The 19,933-nt window shown below is 48.2% G+C and overlaps 1 protein-coding gene across 6 annotated transcripts in view; it reads left to right on the top strand.

The window, feature by feature from the left end:
- Positions 1-3,606: 3,606 nt before the first annotated feature.
- SSBP2 (single stranded DNA binding protein 2) overlaps positions 3,607-19,933 on the top strand; it is a 312,515-nt gene continuing 296,188 nt past the window's right edge. For 5 of the 6 annotated variants that reach the window (XR_006281434.1, XM_038402458.2, XM_038402454.2 and 2 more), the window contains exon 1: positions 3,607-3,750. Coding sequence is in view for 5 of the 6 variants with exons in the window: in XM_038402458.2 (XP_038258386.1) it covers positions 3,692-3,750 (59 nt within the window). In the remaining variant the exon portion in view is untranslated. The remainder of the gene's footprint in view (positions 3,751-19,933) is intronic. The other variant, XM_038402452.2, reaches the window with a different exon arrangement.

Here is a 19,933-nt window from a genome sequence, read left to right as displayed (position 1 = left end):
CCTTTCTTTTAATTTGATTAATAGGAAGGGCAGGGCTAGTCAGTTGCTGCTGCTCGCCACAGGCAGGGCAGGGCTAGACTGTTGTTGCTCTTCATCAAACACCCTCCATATGTAAGTAGTATTGCCAACTCCAAACATTCAAAATCATGAATTAGGCCCCAGAACAAGACTATCCACAGTTGTAACAGGAAATTGTTTAAAAAAAAAAAAATTTTGGAAGGCAACAGGGGTCTGAGTCTGGCCATGCTGAGCAGGGGGGTGGGTGGGCTAAGGCTGGTTGTGCTAGTCACTGAGAAGTGCTGGGCAAAGGAGCAGACAGAGGCAGCTTGTGCTGGGGGCTGAGCAGTGGGGGAGAAGGGGGGGCTGAGGCTGGCTATGCTGGGGGCTGAGCAATGGGGGGTAAGGGGCTGAGGCTGGCTGTGCTGGGGGCTGAGCAGTGGGGGGTAGGGGGCTGAGGCTGGCTATGCTGGGGCTGAGCAGTGGAGGTAGGGGGGCTGAGACTGGCTGTGCTGGGTGCTGAGCAGTGGGGGGTGGGGGCTGAGGCTGGCTATGCTGGGGGCTGAGCAGTGGGGGAGGGGGGCTGAGGCTGGCTGTGTTGGGGGGCTGAGCAGTGGGGGAGAAGGGGGGGCTGAGGCTGGCTGTGCTGGGGGCTGAGCAGTGGGAAAAGGGGGGGCTGAGGCTGGCTGTGCTGGGGCTGAGAAATGGGGGGTAGGGGCAGAGGCTGGCTGTGCTGGGGCTGAGCAGAGGGGAGAAGGGGGGGTGAGGCTGGCTGTGCTGGGGGCTGAGCAGTGGGGGGTAGGGGGCTGAGGCTGGCTGTGCTGGGGCTGAGCAGTGGGGAGAAGGGGGGGGCTGAGGCTGGCTGTGCTGGGGCTGAGCAGTGGGGGTAGGGGGCTGAGGCTGGCTGTGTTGGGGGGCTGAGCAGTGGGGGAGAAGGGGAGCTGAGGCTGGCTGTGCTGGGGATTGAGCAGTGGGGGAGAAGGCGGGGGCTGAGGCTGGCTGTGCTGGGGCTGAGCAGTGGGGGAAAAGGGGGGCTGAGGCTGGCTGTGCTGGGGGCTGAGCAGTGGGAGAAGGGGAGCTGAGGCTGGCTGTGCTGGGGGCTGAGCAGTGGGGGGTAGGGGGCTGAGGCTGGCTGTGCTGGGGCTGAGCAGTGGGGAGAAGGGGGGGCTGAGGCTGGCTGTGCTGGGGCTGAGCAGTGGGGGTAGGGGGCTGAGGCTGGCTGTGCTGGGGGCTGAGCAGTGGGGGAGAAGGGGAGCTGAGGCTGGCTGTGCTGGGGATTGAGCAGTTTGGGAGAAGGCGGGGGCTGAGGCTGGCTGTGCTGGGGCTGAGCAGTGGGGGAAAAGGGGGGCTGAGGCTGGCTGTGCTGGGGGCTGAGCAATGGGGGGGCTGAGGCTGGCTGTGCTGGGGCTGAGCAGTGGGGGGTAGGGGGCTGAGGCTGGCTGTGCTGGGGCTGAGCAGTGGGGAGAAGGGGGGGCTGAGGCTGGCTGTGCTGGGGCTGAGCAGTGGGAGTAGGGGGCTGAGGCTGGCTGTGTTGGGGGGCTGAGCAGTGGGGGAGAAGGGGAGCTGAGGCTGGCTGTGCTGGGGATTGAGCAGTGGGGGAGAAGGCGGGGGCTGAGGCTGGCTGTGCTGGGGCTGAGCAGTGGGGGAAAAGGGGGGGCTGAGGCTGGCTGTGCTGGGGGCTGAGCAATGGGGGGGCTGAGGCTGGCTGTGCTGGGGGCTGAGCAGTGGGGGGTAGGGGGCTGAGGCTGGCTGTGCTGGGGCTGAGCAGTGGGGAGAAGGGGGGGCTGAGGCTGGCTGTGCTGGGGCTGAGCAGGGGCTGAGCAGTGGGGGTAGGGGGCTGAGGCTGGCTGTGCTGGGGCTGAGCAGTGGGGGAAAAGGGGGGGCTGAGGCTGGCTGTGCTGGGGGGCTGAGCAATGGGGGGGCTGAGGCTGGCTGTGCTGGGGGCTGAGCAGTGGGGGGTAGGGGGCTGAGGCGGGCTGAGCAATGGGGGGGCTGAGGCTGGCTGTGCTGGGGGCTGAGCAGTGGGGAGAAGGGGGGGCTGAGGCTGGGGGGGCTGAGGCTGGCTGTGCTGGGGGCTGAGCAATGGGGGGGCTGAGGCTGTCTGTGCTGGGGGCTGAGCAGTGGGGGAGAAGGGGGGCTGAGGCTGGCTGTGCTGGGGCTGAGCAGTGGGGGTAGGGGGCTGAGGCTGGCTGTGTTGGGGGGCTGAGCAGTGGGGGAGAAGGGGAGCTGAGGCTGGCTGTGCTGGGGATTGAGCAGTGGGGGAGAAGGCGGGGGCTGAGGCTGGCTGTGCTGGGGCTGAGCAGTGGGGGAAAAGGGGGGGCTGAGGCTGGCTGTGCTGGGGGCTGAGCAGTTGGGGAAAAGGGGGGGCTGAGGCTGGCTGTGCTGGGGGCTGAGCAATGGGGGGGCTGAGGCTGGCTGTGCTGGGGGCTGAGCAGTGGGGGGTAGGGGGCTGAGGCTGGCTGTGCTGGGGCTGAGCAGTGGGGAGAAGGGGGGGCTGAGGCTGGCTGTGCTGGGGCTGAGCAGGGGCTGAGCAGTGGGGGTAGGGGGCTGAGGCTGGCTGTGCTGGGGCTGAGCAGTGGGGGAAAAGGGGGGGCTGAGGCTGGCTGTGCTGGGGGGCTGAGCAATGGGGGGGCTGAGGCTGGCTGTGCTGGGGGCTGAGCAGTGGGGGGTAGGGGGCTGAGGCGGGCTGAGCAATGGGGGGGCTGAGGCTGGCTGTGCTGGGGGCTGAGCAGTGGGGAGAAGGGGGGGCTGAGGCTGGCTGTGCTGGGGGCTGAGCAGTGGGGAGAAGGGGGGGCTGAGGCTGGCTGTGCTGGGGGCTGAGCAGTGGGGAGAAGGGGGGGCTGAGGCTGGCTGTGCTGGGGCTGATCAGTGGGGGAAAAGGGGGGGCTGAGGCTGGCTGTGCTGGGGGGCTGAGCAATGGGGGGGCTGAGGCTGGCTGTGCTGGGGGCTGAGCAGTGGGGAGAAGGGGGGGCTGAGGCTGGCTATGCTGGGGGCTGAGCAGTGGGGAGAAGGGGGGGCTGAGGCTGGCTATGCTGGGGGCTGAGCAGTGGGGAGAGGGGGGGGCTGAGGCTGGCTATGCTGGGGGCTGAGCAGCGGGGCAGAGGCTGGCTGTGTGGGGGTCTCACTTCCCCCGCTGAACCCCAGGGCCGGGGTAACGCGCCCGCCGCTGGCTGATCCGTGGGGCAGGTCTCGTTGCCCGGCGCGGCGGCCTGCGGGTGGTAGAGCAGTGGGGGGAGGAGGGGGGGTTGATTAGCTGGTCGGGGGGAGAGGGGACTGAAGCTGGCTGGGCGGTGGGGGGAGGGCCTGAAGCTGCCGGGTGCCGCTGGCTGCGGAGTCCAGTCCGCACTTTCCCTCTCTCCCCAGCGCTCTCCCTCTCCGGCAGCGGCGGAGGGGAGGCGTCGAGCGCACAGAACAGCCAGTTGTTTAAAATCCTTCTAGAACCGTTTCAAATTCCCCCTTGCGCTGGAGAAGGGAGAGGGGAGGGGAAGGAGGAGCCGAGGGGTGGGGGAAGCGGGTAGGAGGAAGGAGCAGCCTGTCCTGGTCTCCGCCTGTCAGTCACTGTGTTGGGGGCGTGCCCGAACGTGCAGCGGGCCAATGGCGTGTGTGTGTGGCAGTGTCTCCATGGTGACGGGGCTGTTCCCGGGGAGGCTGTGATGGGTTGACAGGTGCGTGACAGTCGGAGCTCTCTGCAGGCATGTACGGCAAAGGCAAGAGCAACAGCAGCGTCCCGTCCGACAGCCAGGCCAGGGAGAAGTGAGTACAGCCCGCCGGACCGCACAGGCGGACTGGGCGGGGGGCGCACACACCCTCACAGACCCTGCACAAAGTAACTTTCCTGCTCGCCGGAGAGGGGGCCGCGCGCACGCTCGCGGAGCCAGCGGGGAGCTGGAGTGGGGCAGCCAGGGCTTGGGGTGCGGAGGACCCGAGGGTTAGGAGTTGGGTGCACGAGCCCCTCGCTGGCAAGCTGGGGGAAGGGACAGGGGGCTTGCGAGCTGCTCTCGTTGCTGGGGGGTGGCGGAGGCAGCAGTGTCTGAGTTGCCCGCGCTTGGCAGGGAGGTGGGACAGGAGGCGCCCGAACCCCTCGCCCCTCGCGGGGTGAGCGGCAGGTGATGGCTGAGCCCCGCGCATTGTGGGGTGGGGGTGCAGCACGGGCGGGGGCTGAGCCCCTCGCATTGGAGGGTGACGGTCTAGGGCAAGGAGTAGAAGGTTGGGGGAGGTTCCCCTGCCCCTGCCCCCGTCCCCAAAGGGGGTCTTGCCGGTGGGGAGTGTTGGACTAACTTTGGTAACAAAGAGCCTAGCCTGTGCTGCTGGGGGGCGCCGTTGTGGGGCTCCCGCTGGGGTGGGAGAGGCAGAACCTCCCTGTGCTGCCTGTAACTCTGCAGCTCTCAACTTTTTATCAGGACCTAATATCTCCCCGTGTCCTTCCCCGCCAGAGCCCTGATGTGTTCTGCCAGCCTCATCCCTCCCTAGGGTGGGGGCAGGACAGCGGGTTAGTGTGTGTAGGGGAGGAAGGGCTGGGGGTAGGTGGGATGTGCATTGTTCCTTGGGAGTGAAACTGGGGTTGTTGTGGGTGGGGAAAAGGGATTAGTGGGGATGTTGTTGTGGTTTGAGGAGAAGGGGAAAAGGAGGTTGTGTAGGAAGAATACAGAGATATTATGAGGGCCTGTTGGTTTGGGGAAGAACGGGACATGGTACTGATTTTTTTGTGGGGGGCTTTTGTGTAGTTGTAGGCGTGCGGTGGGATAGTGCCAATAGTACAACCAGTGACAATTAGAAGGATCTCTGTTCTATGGCAATGAGGCATCCCTTGCCCCTGTATCCCCAACACACATGTTAGAGGGACACCAAGAACTTGAATTTATAAAAACTGACTAATTTTCAAAAATGTTTTGGAGAAGCCTCCTTTAAATATCATATCTTGATCTTTTAAAAAACATCCTTTAAAATAAATTGTATAGGTGTATTTCTGTTCACCTGGTTATGTTCACAAATATCTTTTCAGAGAGGGAGAAACTGACTGAGGGTCTGGGAAACAGTGAAACTGACTATACACAGCACAACCAAATGCACAAAATAAATAAACCAGAAAAATATGGAGAAATAAAGTGATTTAGTTAGCTTCCTTCAGTTATAATACTGTTAGATATTACTGGTAATTAGAGTAGATACAACATGCTTAGACAGAAATGTGACTTTCAAGTTGATGGTGTTCCTTTAAGTTTGCTGTACTTGCAGCCTTGGTTTACATTATTGAGATTGGTGAAGCACAGACAGGAGGTGCTTACTGTGAAGTAGGAGAAGAGCCCATATGTGATGGGCTTAGTACAGAAGAGGGGGAGAAGAAAGTGTATAGTATGTGGCTTCAATTCTTCTGGACAGGACCATTCAATCAGTCTGCTGCAGCCTGTGAAAGCTCAGGATAAAGCCACTGAGGGAGCTAGGGGACCTCCAGCCAGAAAAACTATTTGTATATATCTTGTGCAGAAATCATATTGCACGTCACATTGCGCACCACCCCAGAATTGCATTTAACATGAAAATGAATAGTCCAGGCATGACTGATGAGTTTCCTTCAGGCAGTGTGTCTTGAACCTTCACCTAAAAGTTTTCCTTGTTGCAGCATTTTAGAGGAGCAGCACTTCCTAATTCCAGAGGCTGACACACACACACTTCCTAGAGCAGTAGCAGGCCAGGCATCTTTGCTGAGAGACAAAGGAGAGGAGATGCTTGAAGAGATTTAAAGCATTGTTATTGCGTGATGTTTGGGAACTATATGTATAACTTTGTAATAGAGAATTGTACAAAGGTGGAGGGAATTGTTGACAAGAAATGAGAATTGCTGGTATGGGGTTTGAGACAGAACTTGAACAGACTAATCAACTGTTGGTGCTTCTTGCAAAAATATTTAGCAAAAAGAGTTAAATTACCATACATTAGAACAAACATCATTTTGTTTGACTTGTGTAGAGAAATTGTAGAATTATTTCAGCTGTTTTGTGCCTGGTACTTACCACTGTATGTCATCTACTTTGAAAATTGCTAAAATCCAACCAACTAATATTATCTTGCTGTTGAATCTATGAGGGGACCCTCAGATGAATCTGACTTTCAGAATGATGACCTTGTAGATTTAGTTTAGTTTTACTTTCTGTATGGCTTGCATCATGAAGATTTTGCCGTATTGTTTTTTTTAATCTTAGAGCTGAAACTTTAAAATATATATCTTTTTCTCTCCACTTTACTTTTCCCCCAAACTTTTGTACCAATAAGGCAATACTACTTTAACGTGCAGTATCAAAATCCTTAATATTCTGCAAGTGAGGCCTGCCAAACTGAGCTATCACCGAGTAATAACTACCCTCCTACGTGAAGTTATGGGGGGCCTGCTAGATGGTGCTATTTGATTTAAATACATTCCATCTCCCATTCATTACAACTAGCAGCTGGAAATCTGTACTGCTCATTTAAGGATTACCTTATGAATGTACAACATTTCAGGTGGATCGCTTTTAAACCATTGACTGACTGATTACTACATAGTATTTTTGTTGACTACGTTTATGGATGAAAATAATTTAGAATTCAGAAATAAACTTGGCTACTGCTGTGGCGTGTCATTATTCTCTCTCTCTCTCTCTCACACACACACACACACACACAATTTTTGCACTAGATGTTTTCAAGTTCCTTATCAGTAGAACAAGATGCATTAAGAGAGATTTTTTCTTCCCTGGGTCTGTAAAATTTTGGTTTTGTCTTTGTTATGGTATTTTCCCTAGAATAGATGTCTGTCTCTGGTTCTACTGAGAACATTTGTCATCGGATCAAGAAGAATATCCCTACAGAGGGAAACCTCTTTCCAACAAATGAATGAAGTTGTGTTGATTTGAAAACTCTAGGAATAGAAAGGATGTTTGACTCAACTGATGTAAAGTATTTATTTAATCACAGTAGACTGTGACAAATAATTATATTAAAAAGTTAATCACTGTTATAAAAGAGTATAGTTTTGAAACAAGAAATATATGAGTTTGTTATCATGTTTCCTAAGGAATTCGTAATGTTTGTAACACAGATTTTTTTATACTGAACCCTTTAAAAAATTGGTGATTGCTGCAGAGAGGGGTCTGTCTCTCCTTGTCTCTCTCACACGCACATTTGATCACACACTGTGTTAGAGACCAATATCTGGGAAAGTTTGTAGAATGCAAAATAGTTTAGTTTAACTATATACTGTCACATCTAGTTATCTATGCTTAAGTATCTCGGAGACTTGTTATTAGCTATGCATTTTAAACATTTTTTCCATGTTAAAATTGGGTTAATATTAAGTATTTCTTAAAATACAGTAGCATGAGTTTACACATTTGGGTCTTGTCTGAGAAAATGAGTGCTGGTGACAGAAATTCTTCACAAGAAGTCTATTAGTGATGTAGAATTTTTGAAGTATGGAAAACTGTGCACACCTTTTGTTTTTTAAAAATCAAGTGTCATGGACATATAGACTGATCCCAGGTTTCAGAGTAGCAGCCGTGTTAGTCTGTATTCGCAAAAAGAAAAGGAGTACTTGTGGCACCTTAGAGACTAACAAATTTATTAGAGCATAAGCTTTCGTGAGCTACAGCTCACTTCATCGGATGCATTTGGTGGAAAAAAACCCACCAAATGCATCCGATGAAGTGAGCTGTAGCTCACGAAAGCTTATGCTCTAATAAATTTGTTAGTCTCTAAGGTGCCACAAGTACTCCTTTTCTTTTAGACTGATCCCAGTGTCAGGTGTTTTCCTGGAGGTATATCTATATTAAATGCTGCTATCAATACAATTTTTTTATGTTTCTTAATTTTTCTTAAGTAAAATAAAGAAAAAATGTTAGGTACGTTTTACAGTTTTCAGTCTAATATATCACTTTATAATAGCCCTTGACAGGTTTTCAGTGTCAAGATTATGAGAATTTCCTCCTATACTCTCTCTTTGTCTCTCCCACCTGACCTCAGGGGCAAGTTATTCATTTAAAGTATCTTAACTGCAAATCTGAAGTGAACAGATATGAAATATTTTCATCTGAATTTAACTCTACACCAAATAGGCATAGCAAAGTTAAGTAAAACACTAAAAAGGAGGACAGAGTAGCTCTGAAGAACAAAGATTAAAAAAGAAAGATGGATGGAAGGAAAAAAAACCCAGAGAGGCTCCCCCCTCCCTGCCATCCTAGTTAAAGAATGGTAACTTGATTCTGGGGTCAGGCCACCCTACTTGCATAATGGAAAGGAAAGTTGTATTCAACAATAGCCTCTCTACTACTTATGCTGTGCCAAGATCTAATAAGGCTCATCTATATTGTCAAAAGGATCTCAAATTTTTCTCAGCACCCATTTTTGTTGTCTCTTCTGGGCAGAATGTATTTCCCTGACTCCCTCCTCTACATCAGAGGTGGATTAATTCAGCGTTGGTGCCTGAACCTTGTCCCATTGCATTTAGTGACAGAACTCCATAAATTGATTTCAGTGGGAGCGGGATCAGATTTTTACATTCTGTGTGATTCCTTATATACCTTTACTTAAGCCACGGTTTTCTTTGAGTAAAGTGGAACATTAGAGCTTTATTTACATTAGTATTTACAAACATTTAATAAGGAAGAAAAATACTATAAAAGAACTCATGGGCAAAATTAGATTTAGAAGAGAAACTATTCGGTTCACTTACACACACAAATAGTTGTTTGTATCTTCAGTAATCTGGATCTTTCAGCAGTTACTCAGCAAATCTCTAAACCAGGGACTTCAAGGTGCTTTTCCCCCCAGTGGGCTGTATGGATGTGTTGGCAGAGGTTGAAAAATTTATCAGATGCCTGCTAATGAGAGGAGTAAACCTACTGGACAGAGCTAATACAAAAGAGGGAAGAGCCAAAATAAATTACCTTACAGTTTGATCCTGTGCTCATTTAAGTCAAAGGCAAATCTCCCATTGGACTTTAATGGTCTAGGATCAAAGGTCTAATGGAAGCCCTAGGTTTTCTTCCACCCCCAAACTGTAGGTAAGGCAAGAGTGCTTGCATTTCTATTTAGGTGCTGTCCTTGACCTTCCTCATTTTTAGTATTAGTCTGGCTTGTAGGTGTCTTGCAAATTTGACCTGTGCCAACAGTTGCTTGAAGAGAAATGGGGATTTTTCTTTTTTTCTTCTCTGAACCTGCTTGCTGCTGTGAGGAAGGAGGTCTCCTCTGCTCTGTTCTTCTGGTTTTTGTTTTTTGGGGTCTTTTAGATGAATAGCTACTGTGTCTAGCTTGGTTCAGAATAATTTCCCAAGCAACAATAGAGTGAGTTCCTGTAATTTTCAGTGGTGCCCACAGGATTCTGCACAGAAATTGTGAAATTGACCAGTGATTTCTGTTTCTGACCCTGCTTTCACTAACAAATCTGTGAACAGCAGCAGAAGTTCTGGAGTATTTTGTCTGCAAACTCAGAAAGGCAGAATTACATCAATTCACATTATGAAAATATCTTTGCAACTGTAAGGGTAGGAAACATTATAATTTAAAAAAAATGCTTAGATTTAAAAGAAACTAATAGTTTAGGCCTATCTCACCAGGGCAAATTTCCTACTCATCACTAGGAAGTCAGTGAGTCAGTTACTCAAGTCCTGAGTTATAGAATATGCTGATATCTAATTCATCTCCAATTCTTTTACTTTTTTGATTTTTCTTTTTGAGAGCTGAAGGCAAAAGCCATTTCCTCTGCCTGAACTTGACCACTGACTCACTAACAAGTTTTTGAGTTTGGTTCCCTCCTCCCCCGCCAAATCTCTTAGCAGATCTTCATGGTAGAACTTTTTGTTTCAAAACTATTTGGAGAGCTGACATCGTGATGATTCCTGCCATCTTAAAATGTTTTTAAGGCTGTAGAGGTCAGTTTTAATTTCTAAATATGAAAACAGAATTGTCAGGTTAATCCAGATTGTTTTGAAAAATCTACTAGAATTGAGTTTACATGTTGATTTGATTCATCAGGTTGAATTGTACAGTATGTGGATGCTGCCTGTAAAAATAAATGTATTGGTTGCAGGAATACTATTATGGGACCCTATCTATAGATTTGCTGCAATACTCAAGAAATTTTGATAAGGGGGGGCCACATCCAGAATGTTTTGGAAATGACAAAAGTTTTTCATTGTTTGCCATTGACCCACTATGATGCAGGATTGGTGCATCACTGAGCAGGTGTTTTTAGAAAAGGTTTCAAGTATATGGACATTTCAAACTCTGACTAAATAATCCTGAAGGGGCTGAATTACAATTATAAACCTGATTACACTCTAGATATAACACATGTGGAAATAGCAGACATTAGCTGCATCAGGTTGTAGATACATAGGTTCATTCCAGCACAGCACTATAATAAGTGTGTAACTTTAAGCACATGAGTCGTCTTAGGGCTTGGCTACACTTGCAAGTTAGAGCGCATTAAAGCAGGCCCAGGCGCCCTAACTCATGACCTGTCCACACTGGCAAGGCGCTTAGAGCGCATGGACTCTGCAGCTGTTAATCCAGCTCCATGCGAAGCATAACGCTTGTTGCGCCTCAGCTGAAACGCCCCAGTGTTAGTGTGAATGAGGTGTTGCATTACTGCGCTTTGATCGGCCTCTGGAAACGTCCCATGATCCCCTTAAGTCAAGTGGCCACTCTTCTCATTGTTTTGGAATTGGCTGTAGGAATGCGAATATGCCCTTTCAAAGCTCTGTTTCTGACAGCCGGCCTGCTTATCTGCTCTGGGATAAAGCAAACCATTAGGGTGGAATGTTGCTTGCTGTGAGTATGTGAGAGAAAGGTGGGGGTGAGGGCAGTCTGAACTTACAAGATAGCATGCTGACACACTCTCAGCACCCCAAAAACCCACTGTCTCTCCCCCCACATACACACAACACACTCCCTGTCACACTCTTCCCCACCCCCTGCATTTGAAAAGCACGCTGCAGCCACTTGAACACAGGGATAGCTACCACAATGCACTGCTGTTTGTGGCGTTGCAAGAGCTGCTAATGTGGCCACGCCAGTGCACTTCCAGCTGAGAGTGTAAACACTCGGCAGCGTTTTCCCTGCTGCGGTCTCCAAAGGCTGGTTTAACTCCCAGTGCTCTACATCTGCAAGTGTAGCCATGCCCTTATTGATTTCAACAGAGCTAAACTTAAGTATGTGCTTAAGCGTTTTGCAGGACTAGAGATCTTGTGCTGGAGGAGGGTAGCAAAAGCTAAAGTATAAAAGATCATCTTTCCCTCTTTGTGCTGTTCTCTTCCTCTCCTCCCCCAACCCCCCAAAAATATGCTCTTTCTATGTTATTCATCACCATGAGCGATGTGAGATTGTGCATTCCAATTTTAAGTTTTTGCATACTGTCTTTAATGTTAAGCAAACCTTTCCTGAAAAAGAGTACTTCTGGTCCCATTGAGGCCAATAGCAAGTCTCCCATTCATTTTAGTTGAGGGCATGATGGGGCTCCAGTTTAAAAATCTAAACCTTTTTGGAGGAAGCAGTCAGTAACTAATGGAAATCAGTGGATATGTATTAGCATTTCTTTTAGCTTAATTTGTTTTAATCTGATATTAAGAAGTATAATCACAAAAAGAAATAAGTAGAAGATGGGCAGGTGTATGCACATGTGCACACACAAAAATACATGAGGGTAGCTTACTTGTATATCTGGAACAACAGGTGTAATAAAGTATATTATATATTCCAAGAAGACACAAAAATAACACTCCTAATTGTAAAGCTGATACATTTTGGTTCTTCTTTGAGTGATTGTGCACATGGATTCCACTCTTGATGCTCAGGTGTCCCATGCACATGAGATTGGATTCCTTTGGCTAATAGTGTCTGTTGGGGCCACACCTGTGTACCCTCATTTCCCCCCCCCCCCCACGAGAGAACTATTCTCTCTAAGCTGTGTGTTTGCGCGCGCGCACACAGATCCTAAACTGCACGCACACGGCAAAACACCACATGCACAAAAATTTGCACAGAAGACATTTTTTGCGCACATGGCCTGTCAAAAATTAGAGGGAACGTTGCCCAAGAGCATAAAAGATGGAATGGGCCCAGCCATTCCTCAGTTCATTCTTAACATCCAGGGCAGCGAGATGCCTGCTTCTCTGTGCATTGTGCTGGTTTAGTGTTATTATTCTTGTTGCCTGTTGGCAACATACAGGCACACAAATACAAATTCTTATTTTAGTCAGTTTCTGGATTTTAGTCTAGAACACCCCGCTCCCCCCAAACAGGGGTTCTAGCAGTGGGAAAATCTTTGGGATTTAAAACTTGTCCCTCATGGCTTCATTGCCGCTTAATGATCGGCACTGTAGGTGCCTATTTTGTTTAGGAGAAGGACCCATTCCCGAGTGATGTGCTGTTGTGTTGAGAGGTACTGGAGATTGCTTTGATCGCAAACCTCTTTGAGATTAAATGTGAATATACCCTTCAATTAACATAATTGTCAGGATGAATTAATCAGAACCCCCTCCCTCCCACCTAAGTCAAAAGTGGGCTGTGAACTCACCCAGGAGTTTGTACTGAATGGGCAGAGAGCTTGTGCTAAGTATTGTTAATGTTTTGTGTGTGTGAGGAAAAAGGTAGAACCCTCAGAAACTGAGAGAGACTAGGAGACAGAGACAGCTGGAAAGAGCAGCTGAAAGCATGGAGTCTGACCCTGGAAGAAACCTGGGGAAGGGTGCAGGCTGAAAAAAGTGTTCTTGGTGCTGTAAACAAAAGAAGCTCTGTCCTGCTGTTTGATTCCTTTGTACATTCTTTGCAAATAAACAAAACAACATCAAAGAAATACCTGACTGCAATCAATTTCTGCTCCCAGCTGGAACACCCCCAAGGTCCCAAACTTCGACTACCCGCTTAGGTAAAAAAAAAAAAAAAAGGTAACAATACTATATGTTGCTTCTTCTCTAAACGGAGCCCAGAAGCTAAAGAAACCAGCTTAAAATTGTTCCTCCTGGAGCTTTCTAGTTAAGGCTCCTCGGACACCAAAAGGCAGGACATAGCTGGACACTAGTCCTGTGGTCATGGATCTCCATGAGAGCCCTGGTGAGCTGAGATTCCACCTGAACTTCTGGGTTACATTGACTAAGAGGCCCCAGTTGTCCACCTCTGTACCCGCTTTGCTGAGCTGAGGCATAGGTGACTCTCTCGAATGTCAGCTGAGTCTAGGCACAAGACTTACCTCAGACTCAACTATCAAAAGGCAGCCCACATACTGAGAAGAAAGGTCCCTCTGGCATGCTGGTACTGACTGTTGAGAGTGCTGATGGTATCAATTAAACCTGGGAACTGCATCTCTTTTGGTACTGAACCTTCAACACCTGGAGCCTGGGTACCTGACACAACTCCCACACTGTGGTCCTCAGTGCCCAGGGCACTGGTACCCAGGGCAAATAATAGTACAAAGTGGTTTATCTGTGGGCCTGGTACCAGAGGCCCGACCCTTGGGCACTTCGCTTGATACCGGCTGCCAACTAGACAGGGAGACATTGATCACTACCCGTTGAACTGGACGATCTAGCCAGCTTTCTATCCACCTTATAGTCCATTCATCCGCCCATACTTCTTTAACTTGCTGGCAAGAATACTATGGGAGACCATATCAAAAGCTTTGCTAAAGTCAAGGAATAACACGTCCACTGCTTTCCTCTCATCCACAGATCCAGTTATCTCATCATAGAATGCAATTAGATTAGTCAGGCATGACTTGCCCTTGGTGAATGCTGACCGTTCCTGATCACTTTCCTCTCCTCTAAGTGCTTCAAAACTGATTCCTTGAGAACCTGCTCCATGATTTTTCCTGGGACTGAGGTGAGGCTGACTGGCCTGTAGTTCCGTGGATCCTCCTTCTTCCCTTTTTTTAAAGATGGGCACTACATTAGCCTTTTTCCAGTCATTTGGGACCTCCCCCAATCGCCATGAGTTTTCCAAGATAATGGCCAATGGCTCTACAATCACATCTGCAGTTCCAGTTTCATTCCCTGCCCAATTAGACAGAGCACAACAGAGCCACGGGGCTGATGGGATGATCTTTCCTTTTCCTTTTCCTTTTCCTTTTCTTCATCTGCTTTGTAGGGACTCTTCTCCTTGGCTAGCATAGTGGGAGGTAGGAAGAGAATCTATGAATTCCCTTGAAGAAAACTATAAGGAGCAGCAGGAAGCTACCTATGGCTCATAGGGAACATCTATCCTGGTACGTTCCTATGTGTTCCCCCTTTCAGTTCCAATACTTGCCTTAGCCGTACTAGATGCCTGGGGTTGGGGGTGGGGTGCAGCTGTATTCCCTCAAACCTGCATCATTGGACCCCTCTAGAGATAAATCCTCCTCCTCAAAAAGGGAATATAAACCAACATAGCCAGGTCAGTTAGTGCAGCCTCTGATCTTGGAGAAGCAACCTAAAGAAAGTAACAAGGACAACATCTACAAGGGGAAGAATGACTTGTCCCCACTTCAATCTCCTCTTCCTCTCCCAGGAAGGTCCCTTGATGCCTTCTTCAGTCAGTGAGTTAAAGGCATTCCAGGAATTCATCATGCATATGGCAGAGCCTCTGGAAGTGGTGCAGGAGAAGTCTCACAAGCTCCTGGACATCTTGCATCCTTCTATGCCTGGCAAGCTTGCCATGCCTATAAATGAGGGACTGTTGGACCTTGTGAAAGACCTGTGGCACACTAGCATTAATTCTGGCCACATCCAAGTGAGCTGAGAAGAGATACCAAGTCCCTTCCAAGAAACTTGTGTACTTATTCCCAGCCAATACCAGGATCACTTGTGGTAAGAACTTCCAAATCTACACCTAGAAAGAAAGTCCCAAACAGCCTGAAGTCTATTGATCTGCCATCTTCCAGTTGCGCACGACTAATTATCAAGTGCTTCTGTCCAATACAATTATTTAAGCTGGACAAACTGTCTCAGTTTGTGGATAGGGTATCTCAAGATCACAGAAAGGAGCTAAAAGACCATCATGTCTGATAGCCCTCAGATCCTTACAGGTTACACTGGACATGTCCAACATAGCAGCATGTATCTACATTGGTGGCCATGAGAAGATCTTCCGGGGGATTTCCAGGGAGGCTCAGATAACAAACTTTAAGGACCTTCCCTTTGAGGGTAATTAACTTTTTAAATTTAAAGATGGATGAGGCCCCCTTTTCCTTAAAGCAGTGTTTCCCAAACTTACAACAGTTGCGTACCCCTTTTGAGACATTTGTTTTACAGCATACCCCTTCTCTGGTGAAGATAATTTTGGGGGGGATGGTAGCCACATTTTTATAACACACTCCTAATTCGTTTAATTCTGGATTCAATGTTTATTAGAAATAAATACAAAATTATATTAAGTACAGTTGAAACAAAAATTTTAATAGAAATAATAGTTACATATAGAAATAGTACTAGAAATAATTAAAATAAAAGAAGCGAATCAACAGTCTGGCAGAACAGAGTATGTGTGTGTGTGTGTATATATATGTTGAATTTGTATCATTCTGAAATTAAAATACGCTGTTTGGTTAGGTTAGTGAAGAAAGCACTAGTTTTAATACTTACTATTTTGGTATTGAAAAGTTTTCAGTACAAACCAAACTATTCAGTGTGAGGGATGGAACTGCTTTTGACCAGACACTATCGCGGGGATATCTGTCTCGATCTTTGTGATCTTAAGACAAAGGTGGGGCTCCCCGTCAATAAGCTGATTTCGTTCTTTTGTTTTGATGCCAACCAGCGCAGAGAATCCGATCTCGCACAAATACGAGGTGGGAAAAGGCAGAAGATACTTGACAGCTTTGTCCGATAGAACTGGATATTCAGAGCTAACCCCCAACCAAAATGACGTCAGTGTATTTTGCTCAAATTTTGTTTTCAGGAAGCTATCTGAAGCCAGCTCCAAGAGCTGTTCTTCTTCTGAAACAGAGAGGTTATTTGGCGATGTTTGAACATTGATGATAAAAGGATTCCTTATCCATTCAAAGATGCTGTCCAGTTCAGGGAAATACTTATGAAGAACTTTCTGCAAGCTTTCCAAATGCTGCTTCATGGTTTTCAACACATCACTATCAAGTTCGTTAGTCGAGTTTATTACTAAGTCATGAAGAGATGGAAAGGAATCCAGTTCACGACGACTAAGATGTTTATGCCACTGTTTCAATTTTGTGACCATGGCACTCACTTTGTTTTGAACATGAAATATGGATATGAGTTTCCCTTGCAAGGATAGATTGAGGTTGTTTAAATGAGCAAAGATATCTGCAATATATGTTAGTTTCCATAGTCATTTCCAGTCATGTATATGGTCTCGCAGGTTAAAAGTTTAATGTAAAAAACACTTGCAGTTCTTCTCACAGCTCAAACAGGCGAATCAGAACGTTTCCATGCAAAAACCAACGCACTTCAGGTGAAATAGGAGTTGTGTGTAATCACTGCCCATCTCATCACAAAGCTGAGAAAAGAGCCGGGCATTCAGAGGGCGGCCTTTCACAAAAGTGATTATTTTCACAGCTTCATCCAGTCAGAGCAGGCTGTGCAGCGGGGACAGAAGGACGGTGAAGAAATTTGGCAGCATGTGACCTCCAGAAGAACAAAGGGGAGCGTCCATGTACCAGCAACGCAGATATAGGTGAGCAACCGTTTTCATGTTCTCTCCACAGGTACTAATGCAGAGAGTGGACTAGATGATACATCTGCGGGAAGGGAACAGAAGGAGACTCTGCCGATTGGAAGGCATGAGATGCACTGTCCTAGTGATGGGGGTTCCACGACCATCACTCCCAAGAGAAGGAAGCGGGTGGTGGTGGTCGGGGACTCTCTCCTCAGGAGGACTGAGTTATCTATTTGGCACCCCAACCAGGAAAACCGAGAAGTCCGCTGCTTGCCAGGAGCTAGGATGTGATGGAGAGACTGCTGAGACTCATCAAGCCCTTGGATCGCTATCCCTTCCTGCTTATCCACATGGGCACCAATGATACTGCCAAGAATGACCTTGAGTGGATCACTGCAGACTACATGGCAGTAGGATAAAGGAGTTTGAGGCATAAGTGGTGTTCTCGTCCATCCTCCCCATGGAAGGAAAAGGCCTGGGTAGAGACGGTCGAATCGTGGAAGTCAACAAATGGCTACGCAGGTGGTGTTGGAGAGAAGGCTTTGGAGTCTTTGACCAGATGGTGTTCCAAGAAGGAGGAGTGCTAGGCAGAGACGGGCTCCACCTAACGAAGAGAGGGAAGAGCATCTTCGCAAGCAGGCTGGCTAACCTAGTGAGGAGGGCTTTAAACTAGGTTCACTGGGGGAAGCAGACCAAAGCCCTGAGGTAAGTGGGGACGTGGGATACCGGGAGGAAGCACAAGCAGGAGAGCGCGAGAGGGGAGGCTCCTGCCTTATATTAAGAAAGCAGGACAAACAGCAAGTTATCTCAATTGCCTATACACAAATGCAAGAAGCCTGGGGAACAAGCAGGGAGAACTGGAAGTCCTGGCACAGTCAAGGAATTATGATGTGATTAGAATAACAGAGACTTGGTGGGATAACACCACATGACTGGAGTACTGTCATGGATGGATATAAACTGTTCAGGAAGGACAGGCAGGGCAGAAAAGCTGGGGGAGTTACATTGTATGTAAGAGAGCAGTATGACAGCTCAGAGCTTGGATATGAAACTGCAGAAAAACCTGAATTTCTCTGGATTAAGTTTAGAAGTGTGAGCAACAAGGGTGATATCATGGTGGGAGTCTGCTATAGACCACCGGACCAGGAGGATGAGGTGGAAGAGGCTTTCTTCCAGGAACTAAGGGAAGTTACTAGATCGCAGGCCCTGGTTCTCATGGGAGACTTCAGTCACCCTGATATCTGCTGTGAGAGCAATACAGCGGTGCACAGACAATTCAGGAAGTTTTTGGAACGTGTAGGGGACAATTTCCTGGTGCAAGTGCTGGAGGAACCAACTAAGGGCAGAGCTCCTCTTGACCTGCTGCTCACAAACTGGGAAGAATTAGTGGGGAAGCAAAAGTGGATGGGAACATGGGAGGCAGTGACCATGAGATGGTCGAGTTCAGGATCCTGACACAAGGAAGAAAGGAGAGCAGCAGAATACGGACCTTGGACTTCAGGAAAGCAAACTTTGACTCTCTCAGGGAACTGATGGGCAGGATCCCCTGGGATAATAACATGTGGGGGAAAGGAGTTCAGGAGAGCTGGCTGTATTTTAAAGAATCCTTATTGAGGTTACAGGAACAAACCATCCCACTGTGTAGAAAGAACAGTAAATATGGCAAGTGACCAGCTTGGTTTAACAGTGAAATCCTTGCTGATCTTAAACACAAAAAAGAAGCTTACAAGAAGTGGAAGATTGGACAAATGACCAATGAAGAGTATAAAAATATTGCTCAGGCATGCAGGAGTGAAATCAGAAAGGCCAAATCACACCTGAAGTTGCAGCTAGCAAGGGATGTTAAGAGTAACAAAAAGGGTTTCTTCAGGTATGTTAGCAACAAGAAGAAAGTCAAGGAAAGTGTGGGCCCCTTACTGAATGAGGGAGGCAACCTAGTGACAGAGGATGTGGAAAAAGCTAATGTACTCAGTGCTTTTTTTGCCTCTGTCTTCACGAACAAGGTCAGCTCCCAGACTACTGCACTGGGCAGCACAGCATGGGGAGGAGGTGACCAGCCCTCTGTGGAGAAAGAAGTGGTTCGGGACTATTTAGAAAAGCTGGACGAGCACAAGTCTATGGGGCCGGATGCGCTGCATCCGAGAGTGCTAAAGGAATTGGCGGATGCGATTGCAGAGCCATTGGCCATTATCTTTGAAAACTCATGGTGATCGGGGGAGGTCCCGGATGACTGGAAAAAGGCTAATGTAGTGCCTATCTTTAAAAAAGGGAAGAAGGAGGATCCTGGGAACTACAGGTCAGTCAGCCTCACCTCAGTCCCAGGAAAAATCATGGAGCAGGTCCTCAAGGAATCAATTCTGAAGCACTTAGAGGAGAGGAAAGTGATCAGGAACAGTCAGCATGGATTCATCAAGGGCAAGTCATGCCTGACTAATCTAATTGCCTTCTATGACGAGATAACCGGCTCTGCGGATGAGGGGAAAGCAGTGGACGTGTTATTCTTTGACTTTAGCAAAGCTTTTGACACGGTCTCCCACAGTATTCTTGCCAGCAAGTTAAAGAAGTATGGGCGGATGAATGGACTATAAGGTGGATAGAAAGCTGGCTAGATCGTCAGGCTCAGTGGGTAGTGATCAATGTCTCCATGTTTAGTTGGCAGCTGGTATCAAGTGGAGTGCCCCAAGGGTCGGTCGTGGGGCCAGTTTTGTTCAATATCTTCATTAATGATCTGGAGTATGACGTGGATTACACCCTCAGCAAGTTTGCAGATGACACTAAACTGGGAGGAGAGGTAGATACACTGGAGGGTAAGGGTAGGATGCAGAGGGACCTAGACAAATTAGAGGATTGGGCCAAAAGAAATCTGATGAGGTTCAACAAGGACAAGTGCAGAGCCCTGCACTTAGGATGGAAGAATCCCATGCACTCCTACAGACTAGGGTCCGAATTGCTAGGCAGCAGTTCTGCAGAAAAAGACCTAGGAGTTACAGTGGACGAGAAGCTGGATATGAGTCAACAGTGTGCCATTGTTGCCAAGAAGGCCAATGGCATTTTGGGATGTATAAATAGGGGCATTGCCAGCAGATCGATGGACGTGATCGTTCCCCTCTATTCGACATTGGTGAGGCCTCATCTGGAGTACTGTGTCCAGTTTTGGGCCCCACATTACAAGAAGGATGTGGAAAAATTGGAAAATGTCCAGCCGAGGGCAACAAAAATGATTAGGGGACTGGAACACATGATTTATGAGGAGAGGCTGAGGGAACTGGGATTGTTTAGTCTGAAGAAGAGAAGAATGAGGGGG

The sequence above is a fragment of the Dermochelys coriacea genome, chromosome 5 (assembly GCF_009764565.3).
Source record: "Dermochelys coriacea isolate rDerCor1 chromosome 5, rDerCor1.pri.v4, whole genome shotgun sequence".
In the NCBI taxonomy this organism is placed as follows: domain Eukaryota; kingdom Metazoa; phylum Chordata; order Testudines; family Dermochelyidae; genus Dermochelys; species Dermochelys coriacea.
This window is presented reverse-complemented; position numbering and strand designations above follow the sequence as displayed.